Raw genomic sequence first — 16,670 nt, forward strand, 5'->3', positions numbered from 1 at the left:
AAGATTAAAATAAATGCACAAATGTCATCTTCTTTTAATTACTAGCACGCTCAGCCTCCTATTTCAATTCACCCAGATTATTTTTCTTTTAATTATCTTCTACTGGTTTTGAAAACATTCCCAATCCTGTGGCTTCCTCTGAATCTCCACCACATTTTAAGCTTTTTCTGTTGATTTTCTGCTGCCCCTGACATCCCTCATCACCCATAGTTGTCTCATCCTCCACTTACTCTGTCTTCCTCTGTCCCTTCTTCCTTGGCAAGAATTTCTGTGGTTCATCCCGACTTACCTCCAGAAAGGCCTGATGTTGCTTTGTCACTGTCTTCCCTGCTAAGCTCCCCTTCTAATCAACCCTGGCTAGTTCATTCCTCCTGCTTTTGTTGTCACTTTTACTCACAAAATCCAGAATTGCCTGTTGTCTGGTGGGCTCTTACACATGCTGCTAGAAAAAGAAGTCTCCTAAACATTGCACAAATACATTTTGAGGAACCAATAACAAGCTGTTTTCCCCAGTCCAACTGCATACTGAATCCCCTTTGATTATTGCAGTATGATCTTCTTACATATTTTCATTTATCATCTCCCCTCATCCTGACTACAAGCAGGAGATCTATACATTAACTGCTTTTCCTCAACTTATCCGCACAAATTCTACATCTTCCTACTCTATATCACTTTTTTTTCCTCTACTCATTTGTAGGATGGGGCCAACATTTCTTGCCCACCCCTAATTGCCCTTGAGAAGGTGGTCGTGAGCTTCCTTCTTGAACCATTGCAGTCCTCCTGCTGTGGGCTGACTCCCTATATTATAATGGAGGGACTTCCAAGATCTTGACGCAGAGACAGTCAAGAAATGGTGATATATTCCCATGTCAGGACAGTGAGTGGATTGGAGGGGAACATGGAGGTGGTGATATTCCTATATGTCTGATTCCCTTGTTCTTCTGGAAAGAAGTAATTGCGGGTTTAGAAGGTGCTGTCTGAGGATCTTTGGTGAATTCTGCAGTACATCTTGTAAATAGTACTCACTGCTGCAACTGAGCTTCCGTGATGGAGGGAGTGTATGCTTGTAGATATAGTGTATATCAAGCAGCTGCTTTGTCTTGGATGGTGTCAAGCTTCTGGAGCGTTGTTGGGCTGCAGTCATCTAGGAAAGTGGCAAGTATTCCATTGCACTCCTGTTGTGTGCCTTGTAGGTGGTGGACAGGCTTTGAGGAGTGTCGATGTGAACGACTTGCTGCAGTATTCCTAGATTCTGGCCTGCTCTTGTAGACACTGTGTTAATGTGATGTGTCAGTTCACTTGCTGGTCAATGATAACATCCAAGATGTAGATAGTAGGGTTTTCAGTGATGGTAACAACATTGAATGTCAATGGACAATGGTTAAATTGTCTCTTACTGCTGATGGTCATAGCCTGGCATTTGTATGGCGTGAATGTCACTTTCCACTTGTCAGCCCAAGACTGGATATTGTCCAGATCATAGAATATTGAACATGGACTGCTTCAGTATCTGAGCAGTCACGAATGGTGCTGAACATTGTGCAATCATCAGTGAGGATTGCTCTCAATTTTTTTTAACTTCTTAACAACAATGCAACCTCATCTCATCTGCCTGCCTTTTCGATATGACGCTCATCATTGGATATTTACTTCCCAGCCCCTAGAAACCGAGTCTTTGCTATTCTCACAACATTGTACCTCCCAAATTCAATAATGTCACAAGGTCCTTTATTTTATTTTGTATACTGTGTGCATTTATGTACAATTCACTCAGTCCTGCACAGATGGCTCAATTCTCATTGTTGTCCCTTGTCTACTGTGCCTGAAAGTTCGCCTTTTCAGACTCTCTGACCTATTACTCATCCTGAAAACTTTAATAGCCCCTGTTGAGTCCTCACCCTCTTTAAATTTTCCCCTAACTATCCATGCATCTGATCCCACCATCCCAGCGCTGCAACAACACTATTTAGTTCAAAGCCCTATGCACAACCCTATTTGTGGCATTCTGTAGGACACTAGCATGATTCTGGTACAGCTGAGCTTGTCAGAACAGCCCCAGCTTTCTCCAGTACTGGTGCCAATATCCCAAAAATTGGGATTCTTTTCTCCCACAGCAATCTCGGAGCCAGGCATTTACCTCTTTAATCTTGCGGACCCAGTGGCAATTAGTTCTAGCTCAGATAGTAATCCGGGGATAATTCCTTTTGTTGCACTGCTTTTTACTTTATGCCAAAGCTGATCATATTTCCTGAGGAGAACATTTTTGCTCTTTCTACCTGAATTGTTGGTACCTACACGGACCACAACAATTGAATCTTCACACTCCTATTGCATATTTGTCTGCAGTCCAGATGAGATATCCTGAGCCTAGGAATCAGGCAAACAAAACAGCCTTCATGACTCTCAATCCTGACCACAGAGAACAATGTCTATTTCGTGACAGAACTATCCCTGATAACAACAGGATTTCTCTTTCCTCCCCCTTCTTCCATGGCTCCCTGTATCACAGTGCTGTTATTAGATTGTTCATCCTCCATACAGCCTTGCTGTGATCTGCACAGGCAGCAAGAGTCTCAAATAAGTTGGACAAGTTCAAGGTCTGTGAATCCTTCAAAACTACTTTGTGGGTCCCATGAACCCACTTGCCTGCAGTCACAACCAAATGTCCCTGATATATGACCAAATTCAGTGGAGTCACAGGGAAGGATTGGACTGACTGCTGAAACACGACGCCCAATTAATTCTGCTCCTCCCTGATGCCACACACTTTTCAAAGCTCAGACTCTTGCTGATCACCTCTGAGCCTGAAGATCCTCAAACCACAAACATTTGTTCCGAGTGTAATCACTACTGTCAAAGAGTTCTCACATCATGTATGTACAACACATCACCTGGGTTGGCATTTGTAGTTTATCTATTTAATTCTTAATTAATATTCTTAGAAACCCTATTTGTCTTTTAGTTCTTAACCTGAAAACATTCCCTTATTTTCCTTCAATCTGAAAGTAACATATAAACGTTAGTAACTATTACTAACCAATTAACATGATATAGGGGTCATGTCACTCTTTTGTGCTGGAGCCCTGAATTATCCTGTTGAGAAAACCTGTTGCTTTTCTTCAGCATTTTTGAAGCTGCATTCACTTGAGCAAATGGAAATTATTGCTTCAATTTCATGATGGTGAGAATGTTTTCATATCCAAAGAACGAAGATGATACAATCTTCGATTGAGTTTATAATTGATTAACCTTTATCAACACTATAATTAACTATGCTAATTTTTTCCTCATTCTTGAATCGTAGTGTTCTAATCTGAAGTGTGTTTACCTGTGCTCATGAAGCGCGTGCAGAGTTAGACCTGAAAAAGTCGAACTTAACTCTGGTGAACATGACATATTCTGCATTCTACATATGATGTCATCCTTAAATGGACTTGTTATGCCAATCTGATTCTGGAATGCCAGAATGTGATTTAGCTGAAATAGACCAGATATCACCTGATATCACTGAATCTCGCCATTCAAGTAGGATATTCTAAAAATGAATGCAATCTTTAGTAACTGTATATGTTAACATTGAATACTCTTGTGCTGCTCTGCACAATGTGTAGGGTCAGTGTTCCAACATTCAATGTAACGATAAGGATTGTGCATGCTCATATTGATGGTTTTCATAACTAGCTAGGCCTCTACTCAAGACTATAACAGTGCTTACTTTTATCTGTGTACAATGATTACAGACGAAGATTTATTCCTATTTTTTCAAATTGGGTATAAATTTGAGTTGAGTTTTCCTGAGACATTATGTATTTAAGGTATTGGAGCAGAATTAGACTGTTTGGCACATCAAATCATCTCCGCCTTTTGATCATGGCTGATAGGTTTCTCCACAATATTCCCCTGTCTTTTCCTTGCAATCTTTTATCCCTCTACTTACCAGTAAAGAAAAAGTACCTCTGTATTATATACACTCAATGACTAGGCCCCCAAAGCCTTTCACAACAATGAATTCCAGAGTTTCACAACCCTCTGCTTAAAGAAATTCCTTCTCATCTCAGTTCTAAAGTGTTGTGCCTTCACTTCATTTTTCCTATAGTCCACTCTATCCAAGATTCTCAGTATTGTGTAAACTTAATGGAATTATTCCTTATCGTTCTATACTCCATCAAGTTTAGATGAAAATTACTCGACCACTCTTCATATGAAATTTGACACGTAAGAAGTCCAGACTGGTAAGCAAGAACTCAAGTACCTTTATCAGACCTAATTTTCTCAGAATTGCTCACTGTCGTGGTTCTGTCTCTTGTTGTTGGACATTTTCATCAAGTTTAGATGAAAATTACTCGACCACTCTTCATATGAAATTTGACACGTAAGAAGTCCAGACTGGTAAGCAAGAACTCAAGTACCTTTATCAGACCTAATTTTCTCAGAATTGCTCACTGTAGTGGTTCTGTCTCTTGTTGTTGGACATTTTATCTTTGATCCTTGGCACATCCTAGGAAAAACATTCTGCTACAACAAAACATCAACACCTGCCAACCCATAGTTATATTTGTTTATTAATTGCAATAAGTTTAATTAATGCAATATGTCATAGAATCTAATTAACTCCCTTGGAGCCCTGACATAAGCTTAACACTCATCATTTTCAAGGGTTCAGCAAATTAGTTCACAGCTTCTGATAGACATGCACGGATTAGTGAAAGGTCTACAGTTTGCCATTTACTATTCCTTTGTTGCAGTGATCGGAGTTCCAGGTAAATTATCGTAGACTTTAAGTAACTCCTTCATAGCTCTATGAAACAACATAATTTTTAATTAGCGCCTCTCCATTTCACAAGTACTATTTACCACATTCAATGAGTATGCTTTATCCGGGAACACCTGCAATACTTTTACCTTAAAATGTGTAATATTAGTTACTATTTCTTGATAACGTTTACCGCATAGATGATCCTGTTTGTTGACAGCACTTTGAGGTATCAATGCTTTCATTCATCACATTTAATGTAGTTCTTTCTCCCATCACTAGCATAGAACCCCATCCCCATTAAACTGTAATATGTTGTCTGTAAAATCACACTGCTTGTCTAAATATCATCCCGCAGTTTTAAACATATATCCTCCCAAATTTGCCATTGCTTTCTCGTGACTCTTTGTGGGTTTGGCAGAACTATTGTTAGTGAATCGCTAACAAGTTATTATGGTTGAAAGTAGTAATGTTGATGGTTGACAATTAATATCCACACTGTCATCACAGTGTAATCGAAATTCTCTCATCTTGCAGACTTTTTTGGTATGTGGATTATTATAACATTGCAACATTTGGAGTACATAGTGCCATTGTTAATTTAGAATGCATTGGAACACTCTCGAAAGCGGTTACATTGACGGAATTCAAAAATTGAATAATTTTTATCTAAATTGGGTGAATGCATTTCCAAAGTAAGAGATTTTCAGCGCCATAATTTTCAAAGTACAGTTACAAGTTTCCCGTTGGTGGACGAGTGATAATTTTTTAAACACTGAATAGTTTTTTTTTATCTCAATTGGTAACATTGATTGCTTCAGCTCCATTGTCCACCGATGTAATATGTGTTCTGATTATTCTAAATTGATGACTTACTGTCCGGTTTGCTTTCACTCCCAGTCTTTGACAGGGCCTTCCATTTGTTCTATCTTTCAGTACAGCATGTAAAGCAGTCTAACTGATTACAATTACAGTGTATATGTAATCAAATTTTCATTTTAAATCAGCAATATGGGATGAAGTTGACCATTTGTCTTGCTAACGAGTGCAGCAGTGTTAGCGTTGTTGCAAGCTGTTTCTCCACTCGATATCATTCCCGTTCCAGTTCCAATGGAGCCCCAAATGTTACCTATGGTTACCAGCTAAGCTCCTCTCATTGCATCGTACAAATGATTGCCCCAGCAAATTTGCAGAAACACAAATTTCCCTTTCAGTTCTTTGTGTGTCAGAACATTTTTGAGCAAGTTGTCTATCGACTTTTTCAAAGTTAATTATTTTAAGATTTTTCCTTGGGAAGCAGCCACATTTAATTCCGGTAGGGGAAAAAAACTGTGGTCATATTAGCTTCCAGACATCTTGCTGTCTCTTCTCTTACTTATTGGCTTTGGCATTTTCTGAATTTCTTTTCTGGTTTAATATATTCTTGTAAATTAGATATTTGGGTGTTTAGTTAGATGTCCATTCCCATTTATTATGGACGTCTTTCAGAGCTGATGATATTTCTTTCATCTTTGAGTCATAATGTGGCATATTTTAACCAAGATTATCGAGTAAAACTAATCAAAATGATTAACCAAGCAGAAGAGAAACTTGTTCACATTTGTTCAGCTCTCAGCTGTTTAAATTGCACTGAGCACAGTAAAATGAATGATTTTATTCGAGCCAAATCAGTTATGATGGTGTTCTCTCTTTCTCCTGCAGCTAACTTGGCAGTAATTGTGATCTTGTCCCGAAGAAGATGCGGTCTCTCTGGATGCATCATTTATTACTTGCTGTCCATGGCAGTGGCAGATCTTCTAGTAATAGTCACGGCTGTGATACTAAATCGGATGGCTGGGATTTTTTCACCTTTTAGTTTCCTATCTCTCACACCAGTATGCAGTATGCGTACTGCAATAAACTTTGCAGTTGTCGACAGCTCAGCCTGGTTAACAGTCACTTTCACATTTGATCGATTTGTGGCCATTTCTTGTCAGAAACTGAAAGTAAAATATTGCACAGAGAATTTGGCTATAGTAATTATAGGTATAGTTTCCACATTTTCCTCTCTAAAAAGTGTCTTCATATATTTTGCATTTGAACCTGTCTACATATTGAACAAAATACCCTGGCTCTGCACAGTAAAATACATATTTTACACATCTCCTGCATGGACAGCATATGACTGGTTTCGCTGCATTATAAACCCTCTGCTCCCATTCATTCTCATTTTACTGCTCAATGCTCTGACTGTCAGACACATTCTAGCAGCTAATAGAGCCCGTAGGAGACTCAGGACCCAGAAGAATGGCGAGAATCAGAGTGACCCAGAAATGGAGAAAAGGAAAAAGTCCATTGTTTTGCTCTTTGCAATCTCGGGCAGTTTTATTCTGTTAAATTTATTATTTTTTGTCACGATCTTCAACATCCGAATTGGGAATGCTACTTATCACTCAGGCTCTGCCAACAGTAAGTCCGCATTTACACTTCAAGAAGGCGGATATATGCTTCAAATATTGAGTTCCTGCATCAATCCGTTTATTTATGCTGGGACCCAGAGTAAATTCAGAACTGAGTTAAAGAATGGGATTAAATACCCGTTAAGCCTACTGATCAATTTAAGACAGATCTGAGTCTGGAAAATCCAGCAAGAATTATTTGAATACTTATTATTTTTGCAGGACATGCAAATGTTGCTAAATACTGGAACAACCACTGATCGAGTCCCCTTCTCAGTCCAGATTCTGTCTATGCTGATGCTCTGAATTGATTCCCGACAGTCCTTACGTGGATACCCACAATTTGCTGAAACGGTTCTTGATGCTCAATCAACCCCCTGCAATATTTACAGTTACGGCCCTTTCCATGACTGCAGAATCATGACCATAGTCTGAAATTCATCACGTTTGGGTTCTCCCACAGATTGTGAGATGACAACTGTCTCCGTGATTGTAACACTTTTCCACGAACGATAGGCTGCTGACAAAATTAAGAGCATTTTCACTAGTTTTAGTAGTGGGTGTTTGATGTACACTCTATGACATTGTTTTCCCTTTTGCTATGTGGACTATCATTTTCACACTCCCAGGAAAACGCACAGAGACCCGGTGCAGGGAGGCGAGAGATAATAATCAGCAATAACATGGGCTGTACAACCTTTCTCAACTTCTACTGATCGATATGGATAATGGTTTGGTCATTTATTTGAGCCAGAGCAAATTTCTTGTGTAAACGAAATTTAATAAACGCGGGGAAAAGCACAACATTGAGGAAACTACACAAAAGATGAAGTCTTATTGAACTCGAGCTGATTATTTTCCAGACGTACAACTTGGGTGCCAAACAGTCTGACCAATAATTTATCATTAGATTTATAAAATAGCAAAGAATATTTGGAGGCTATGAAAACGTTGGTGCGTATATCAAACATGTTGCCTCCAACAATTTCGACTTCCTTGTCTTCCTCGTAAATTATTCGTTTTGTTGAGCAACGTTCAAGGTTTGGTCAATAGTCAGGCCATGTGACGATGGCAGATTTCCTTCCACAGAGAAATTAGTTACATAGCTGAGCGAGTTTGTTGCTTCCAGGACAAACAGCATTAGTTGCATAGTCGCTGCTCGCTAGTATTCTTTTTCATTTGAGTCACATTGGTGTTCGAACCCACATCTCAAAAACATTAACATGGCCGTATACTTTACTGGATGAGCGAGATGCCCATCAGTGTTGGTTCAATAAAAAACAGCCACCGTTTTTTCTAAATTGTACTGAATAAAGTTCTCATCTGCCGATCTTTCTTGACTCGTCAGCCTATTCATCCCAGCAATCATCCTGGTCACATCACCTTTAAATTGAAATCAATGCCGGCGTGTCCTGTCTTGACTCGAGGAACAAAAACTGTAAACACTCTTTATCGAGCAACCCCACCAAGATGCTATAATTTTTACAACTCTATGTGTTTAAACTACGAAACTCCGAAGTAAAATCAAACATTTCATTTGTTTTCTTCACTTCCTGCTGCACTAGAAATGTGTGTTTCATGTCCAATGTGCCATAATTCTTTTGCAGATTTCTTATGTCTATATATTGACATGTGTCATGCCACCACGAGGAAATAAAAACATTCGCAGATCAGAGATTGATGATTCCAGAATCGTTTTCCATCTCTTTGTTTCTACGTGTTACATTCACATTTTCTGCCCTTTTCCATATTTTTATTCGTTAATTAATCTCTCCTGTCTTTCACCGTATCACAAGGCTTCTCCTGTATATTTATTCCTCCTGACCTCATTTCTTTGCCTCTGGCTTCGTTTCAAACCCGTTATATCCCTCACTGAGTAAACTCACACAGCATTTACCACTCAACTCTCATCCCAACTTGCTTCATGCCATTCCAGTTGTTTCTCCATTTTAGACCTGGTCTCATTCCCTCTGCACCGCTTTGATCTTTGCTGCGGCATTTATCGCTTGCCCGCTATTTTGGTTTTCTCTCTCTCGGCCACTTTGTTTCCCCGATGCTGCTACGCCTTTATTCCCATTTTGCTCTCAGTCGCTATTTGAGACAGCAACTGTTGCTCTCCCATAAGAAACACATGAATTTCTGTCATTAACTGAATGAACTGTTAGTCTGTTCACAGTGTTATTAAACACTTCTTTGTGTGTCAGTACATCTTAGCCTTTATTATTTTGTGGAAAGCCGTTTTTTTGAAAGTCAACAGAAAGCTGATTCATGTGACTGGAAGTGAATGCGTTGGCCTGATATTGAAGAACAATTTCTCCTCACACTGACATCAACAAACTTGCTTCATGACTGGCTTTTAAACAGTAAAACTTGCGTGGGGCGCCTGAACAGCAGAAAAAGAATTGCTCATCGGCCTAAAATCAGAGTTTGTGAATTGTAGTCAGCAAGTTTTGAACATGCAGAGATCCCAGTGGATTTCAAATCAATCGGTCAGGACTACATGATGCACAAGGCTGCCAGTATTGTTGAAGTAAAATTATACGACTTTACAGCAGTGTAAGTGACCAACCCACCCATTATAACTGTATTGTACCACAGTAGCAACAGCTCAGCCAGTCTCGTTGTCCCCTGTCTTTTCCCGCAGTGTATATTTATCTTCCTCCTTCTTGCCCTTAGGAAGAAACATAGAGCCTTCACTGAATTCAGTTCCAGCTGCTGAGAACGCCTGCAGTTTTCTCAATACTCGGACACTTGTTGATTGCTGAGTGCTTTTCGCTGATGGAAAAGTGTTGCTCTGCTTTTCCTGGCTCTTCATTGCACTATTAGATTTGTCCAATAGGTCAAAACGCAAAGATCTCATCACTTCTCCATGTTCTCAACTCCGGAGCGAACAGACCCATCGCACTGAATGCCTCCTCTTGAGATATATGTTTCATCCCAGGAATCAATGCCGTGGTCCTTGTTCCCACCCGATCGGGGAATAAGTACAGAGAACTGTCAGCACAGAATGAGGCTATTCAGAACTGCTCAGTGTTTTGAAATGGCGGCTGGGATTGATTAATCGGGAATAATGAGTGTACCGATGAAAATAGTGGATAGTAAAACATAGCATGTCATCACCCACCTCCCGCCTACCACCACTATCTGTACAGCTTTTCCGACCTCTCACTGGCTTTCTCTGTTTTCTTTCACATGTCCACCCTGCCTCTGCATTTTTTTGTCGACTTATTCCCTCGGTGACATTTCCAGATCCGTTTTCAAACCTCCACAGTTATTGATTCTGGCTGAACAGTTTGGAATTTTTAATTCATGAAAAAAAAGATCGATGCAATCATTACAAAAGTGCAGAAAGCCTTCTTTCTCAGAGATAATGGGAACTGCAGATGCTGGAGAATCCAAGATAATAAAATGTGAGGCTGGGATGCTCCTGAGATGCTGCTTGGCCTGCTGTGTTCATCGAGCCTCACATTTTATTATCTTCTTTCTCAGAATCCAGCTATTGGACTACAATATCAGGTTGTAGTACTGGGGGCACCAGGAAGAGACAAACTTATGCGTGGCCGAACTGCCCTGAAATGGCAAACTGGCTAAAGTGACGCTGGTTGGTGGATTTGAGGGAGGTTTGGCTCGAACTCCCTCTTGATCCGATGCCGTGGATTTGATGCTTTCTGTGTTGTGACTCGGGTTACAATGAACTTGATTTCCAATCCTAACCGAAACCAGATCCGGCAGCTTCTGTGGAGTAAGAAATGGAACAAATCCACTGCTGCTTGACCGTTCAAAGAAGGTGGAAAACACAATGGGTACCAAGACAGAAAACAAATAACGGGGATTGAAATGACAGAAGGAACTTCCGTGACAGTTTACAAAGTGCGAAAGATCCATGCACTGTGAAGGGGCGATAACACGGGGTAAAATGGGGGTAAAAGTGTGAGACAAGATTATTCCTCTGCTGTTCAAGCTGGCACGAATTTCATTGCAAATCGAAAAAAACATTGTTTTTTTGTTTGTTTGTTCAGAATCCGGATCGAATTGTCTCTTTCTGTGTTGGAACTTTAATGCTGATCGCCACTGCTGCTGCCTTCACAGTCATTCCATTACCTAAGAATCCATTCCAGCAAAACATACCTCCCTCTGTGTGACCAATCCGAGGTTTGAAAGCAGATTTGCTGAATGAGATTTTCAATGGTGCCAGGTTGTAACTGTAGCTCGCATTGTCGGGCCGGTCATCGTTAGCTTTTGCATTTTCTGTACCCTCCTGCGGGGCATATGCTGAATATGTATGAAACACAGGCGGTAGGAATGTGGTAAATGTTCAGCAGTCCAGGCAGCATCTGCAGAGTGAGGGACAGAGATTGGAGACTTATTGGAGCTTCCCACTCAACGGTCACCAACGATTATGTCATGAATTGGCGAAGCAGGATCGAGGGTGCAATAGACCTGTTCCATGTCTTCGGCTCATGTTAGATCACAACGATTGCAGCGGGCCAATCCATCAGCAACACAATGGCTCAGTGGTTCACACTGCTGCCACACAACGCCAGGGGCCCGGGTTCAATTCCAGCCTTGGGTGACTGTGTGGAGTTTGCACAGTCTCCCCGTGGCTGTGTGGGTTTTCTCCGGGTGCTCCGGTTTTGTCGCACAGCCCAAAGATGTGCAGGTTAGGTGGATTGGCCATGCTAAATTGCCCGTAGTGTTCAGGGATGTGCAGATTAGCGGTCTGCGAGGGATGCTGCAAGGGTCAGTGTGGACTTGTTGGGCTGAAGGGCCTGTTTCCACACTGTAAGTATTCTGAGATGATCTAAAAAGGAATAGAGACGTGACAATGCAACCGAGCGATTTAAGGTGCTGGATGCATATTCCACCCTCTGGAGTCATGCATTTAAATTCCACTACAACCAAATATTCATCTTTCATGGGGTACTTTCTTTGGTGCAGAAATTCACGCTAAGCTGTTTGGTGGCGGTCCTTGTTTTTGACTCATTGTGAACTAGGTTCTGTGAACTAAGAGGCACAGTAACCTGAGCGGGCTGGATTCAAACCTATATATTTGCAGTAGAATAGTTTTCAAATCAATGATTCAAGCATTCGTCCACGACGATCCCTGTTGCCCTTTGCAGTGAATTTCTCCGACAAATTTCGCTATGGCGATGAGACACGTGAAGAAAAACAGCAAAATTCTGGCTCTAGATACACAGTGTGTTATCGGGGCCCGTCTTGAGACCCTTCTGCTCCCCCTCTCACATTTCTGAAGAAGGGTCCCGACAGAAAACGTCAGCTTTCCTGCTCTTCTGATACTGCCTGGCCTGCTGTGTTACTCCAGGTCCACACTGTGTTATCTCTGACTCCAGCATCTGCAGTTCTTACTATCTGTAAGATTCTGTCTCTGAGCTCCCCAAAACCCCGCTGGCCAACAGAAAGCGGCCGCTGCAACATCAATCAGCGACTTCCGGCCCATCCGTTGGACTCAAGAAAATCAACTGCGACTAAACATCTCGATACACCCAGCACAAAGTCAGGAAAAGGCAAGGAGATTAGATGGCGCTCAATGAGCCTCCGAGCAACATTTGCAGATTCACTGAGTGACAAAGTCACAGGAAAATCGCACCAACTTCGAAAATATTTCCAGTTCCAAATGCATTTGCTTTACTAAAAGAAAAAGCAGCTTTCCAGACTTGGAATAGAGCAAATAAATGCAAAATGTGCGGGAAACCAGGGAAAGCCACTCGCCAGAATATATGGTTCTGATTTAGAGATGCAAAAATAGGCAATTTCCAAACATACTGAAAGAATGTTGAAGGCAATCAGAATGTCAATGATGTAGTAACTGTGTGCGATTCTCATTGTTCTAGATGTGGAAGACACTGGCAGCTTTTCTAAAAAATTAATTCACGGGATAAGGGTTAATTCACTGGCTAGGCAGCATTTATTGCGCATCCCTAATTGCCAGCGGGCGGTTCAGAGTCAACCACTGTGTTTGGAGTCACGTATAGGCCAGACCAGGTAAAGACGGCAGTTTCCTTCCCAAAGGACTTTAGTGAACCAGATGGGTTATTCCCCAACAATCGGCAATGAATCCATGGTCATCATTACACTCTTCATTGAATTATTATTTAATAACTACTTATTGAAATCAAATACCACCAAAGTTGTAGCGTAGAAAGTGACCCAGCAATTGTCCCAGCACGCTGCTTTGAAACAAAAATTGAGGTCGATTGATCGAGAGCGATATTTGAGCTAGTCCGAACACGGGGCAGTAAAACTTTCATTTACACACAGATTACACCTTCCTCGACAGTCCCGATAGGCAGGACTTTAGAACCCTGTTACGACACATCTCTCTTCGCTTCCGTTTCCTCGCTAAACTTGTTCTCTTTTCCACTAGTAAAATGAAAGATGCTCTTACTAAATCTGAGATTTATTTTGCGTTTATCATCGTCAAGCAGGAAGAAATTCACCGTATTTTGTACCAGAGCAACCGAGGGCTAATCCTTGATCGGAAACCAATCCCGATCCACCACGACACTACCAAAGGGGGTCCAGAAAACATTGCAACATGAAAACTGCTGTTTGCATGTAATTTAGGCGTCTGATTTATTCACGCTTTCACTTAACCCAATTATCCGTAGCACTATGATGTGTTGTCGCGGAATAAAATCCCCCAGTCTTTCCCAACACCTGTTGCTGTTCAAGCCCGAACTCTTTGAGGGTTTCATTGGCTTCATTGGCTTTCTCAGTGACCGCAGCTTCAGAAAGGAAATATTGGTGTCGAATGCCATTGAAGAGAGATCCACTCAGTTGATTTTTGTGACAAGGCGGTTGGCTTATCAGGAATGGTTATGGCGCAGCACAATGAGGTTGGATGTTATGACACACGAGAGATTCCGAAAGGCCTGGGAGGACATATTTTCGCACAATGGTTCTACCCCTGAGGAAGCCTCATGCCACGGGCAGAGTTATAGATTTCATTTAAGACAGTGATGGAAAGGAATTTATTCTCACAATGTCTGGGTTTTTCTAATCCAGGAACTTGTAGAATTTAAATGACTGAAAACACTTGAGGAAGTAGATAAATTTTCGAAGTATCAAAGAGTTGATCGTTATCAGGAGCCATCACCAAGAAACGAGTTCAGGCCTGGAGCAGGTAAAGCATGACCTTGGAGAGTCGCGGCTCAGTTTAGGAGTTTGAAATGCTGATATTTCTTATTTGCTATCTTTCCATCAGATCATTTCTGTCAAATACTGAAAATTCATGACCATTTCTTCTATCCTATTTTATAATAAGGCAATTGTGATTTCCGCATGGTGCCTTCATCTGTTTTGAAATTCAGAAATTTGAAACAACAAAATCATAATGTTCTGGTTTATTCCTCTGAATTACCAAGCGCATCGTTCACATTATCCACTTCTCAGCCGTGACTCTTTCCAAGCATTGCAATCCATATCCAGCCCTTCTTCTGGGATTTATATTCAGTACTTCCACAAAGATAATAATGTGGCCATTTCTTCTGGCATTGTATTCCAGTGGCTACTTTTTTTCTGTCTCGACAAGGGCAGAGAGTCATGATGGTCTAAAGCTACCCTTGTGATGTACTTCGATGTCCCCTATTCGGAGTATATTGCGTGCCGTTTCAACAAAGAGATATTGTTCCAGTTGTTGGTCAATAAGGAAGCAATGTTGGTTCACCGCTTGAACTTGTGGTATGGTGGTTCAGTGGTTAACACTGCTGCCCCACAGCACCAAGGATCCAAGTTTGATTCCACCCTCTGGAAACTGACTGCGTGGAGTTTGTGCATTCTCCCCCAGTCAGCATGTGTTTCGTCCGGCTGCTACAGATCCCTGGCACAGTCTAAAGATGTGTAATTTAGATGGATTGACCGTGCTAAATTGTGGGTGAGAATGAGAAATGTAGACGTGGGTAGGAAGCTCTTTGGAAGGTCGTTTTGGACTTAATGAATCTAATGGTTTGCTTCTAAATTGTGGAGATTCCTCTATGATACTGTGGGTGCAATATTCACAGTTCAAGTTGATGAAATCCAGAGTAACTCTCTCATAAATGTACACATATCGGTGTCACAGTCGGTGCATCTGTAATTCTTTTGGGGGGAGAGACACTGCAAACCTTCCGGATGATGATGCTGCAGTCAAGGACATTCTAAGGATTCTGTTGCACGATGTACCTGTGGCAGCTCCCACACCATATGCTCCACTTCCAAGATATTGGTAAAGAGAAAGCATTTGCAACATCAGCCCAGTTCCGACGAGGAAGTAATAATCTGCAAAGCTGAATAGCAAGAAATGTTTTAGCCTTCTCCACGCAGAGAGTGAATTCAGGGGAGAAATTCTGAGAGGGTTGCAAAAACGAATTGGACTGCCAGTCGTTACCATGCATCGGTGAAACACTATGAGTGATATGTGACACGTTTACATTTCACAGAGGTTAAATGATACCAGAATCCCCATCAAGGGTGATTGTACAGAAGAATCAGTAGGAATTACCTACACATGTATGATCTCAACTGATTTTATAATTGGACGAGTCAAATCACAGACCGAAATCTGATTTGGCAGCTCTTGGTTGTTTGTTTGTCCTGTGATATTGTGAACTTTAAAACTTCAGTAGTTGTCCACAGATGGCATAAGCAGCAATAATTATTTCTGCCTGAAATAACTTTTTGAAGGACAGAATAAATTGTTATGCAGCAATTGAAAGTGATTAACAATGTCTCGGGAAAGGAGGAGTCGAAGTACATAAACACTGTTTTTAGTACCTGTGAGGTAAATGACTGCCTTATTCCTCAGGGATAACGATTGCCCTGCAGAAGAGTTGAAGGAATTAATTACAAGAAAGCTGCATCTTCAAGCAGACAGTCAATAACAAATGCGACAAAGAACAAGGAAGTTTCTTCTGATAAAACAAAGTAAGCTTCAGATCTGGAATATTTCGAAGTACACCACAAGTGAAGGACAGAAAATTGAATATGAATTGAACTCGAGGACTCATCGAAGCAGAACTCAGAAGAACAACACTACATAAGGTTGGAATTCTGCATACGTCAAAAGACAGATATGTTGGTTGGCATCATCCCTAAATTCCACTAATAATCGGATCAATTTGTAAGGATTAACTTGCTGACTGCCGGTTCTTATTTTTGTTGCTACTTGCAATTCAATTTTAGCTATTTTATCAATATTTGATTTTCTGTGAAATTTCATAATGAGTATCCAAATTAAATGTAGCTTGTGGTAACAAAAATATTTTGGTTTGATTGTAAAGAAACAGTGTCTGAATGAAATACATGCACAAAATATTTGGTTTTTGAGTTGAACAAGACAACAAAACAGCAGTGGACAAATAAATGAATTTATGCAGGGGCTCAGGCTAAATTCAATATTGGGTTAAAGAGGGGAATCAATATCCATTGAATATCTTTGTTAAAGTACTTAACCATTGATAATAGAATAATCTAAGATG

General features: G+C 40.8%; 1 protein-coding gene across 1 annotated transcript; it reads left to right on the forward strand.

The window, feature by feature from the left end:
• Positions 1–4,679: 4,679 nt before the first annotated feature.
• Positions 4,680–8,415, forward strand: LOC125449179 (probable G-protein coupled receptor 139). The gene is made up of 2 exons (XM_048524855.2): positions 4,680–4,763; positions 6,458–8,415. Exons 1-2 carry the CDS (start codon positions 4,694–4,696, stop codon positions 7,366–7,368), a joined length of 981 nt encoding a protein of 326 aa, XP_048380812.1. The 5' UTR covers positions 4,680–4,693; the 3' UTR covers positions 7,369–8,415.
• The last annotated feature ends 8,255 nt before the right edge of the window (positions 8,416–16,670 follow it).

Source organism: Stegostoma tigrinum, chromosome 43 (genome assembly GCF_030684315.1).
Source record: "Stegostoma tigrinum isolate sSteTig4 chromosome 43, sSteTig4.hap1, whole genome shotgun sequence".
NCBI classification, from domain to species: Eukaryota; Metazoa; Chordata; class Chondrichthyes; order Orectolobiformes; family Stegostomatidae; genus Stegostoma; species Stegostoma tigrinum.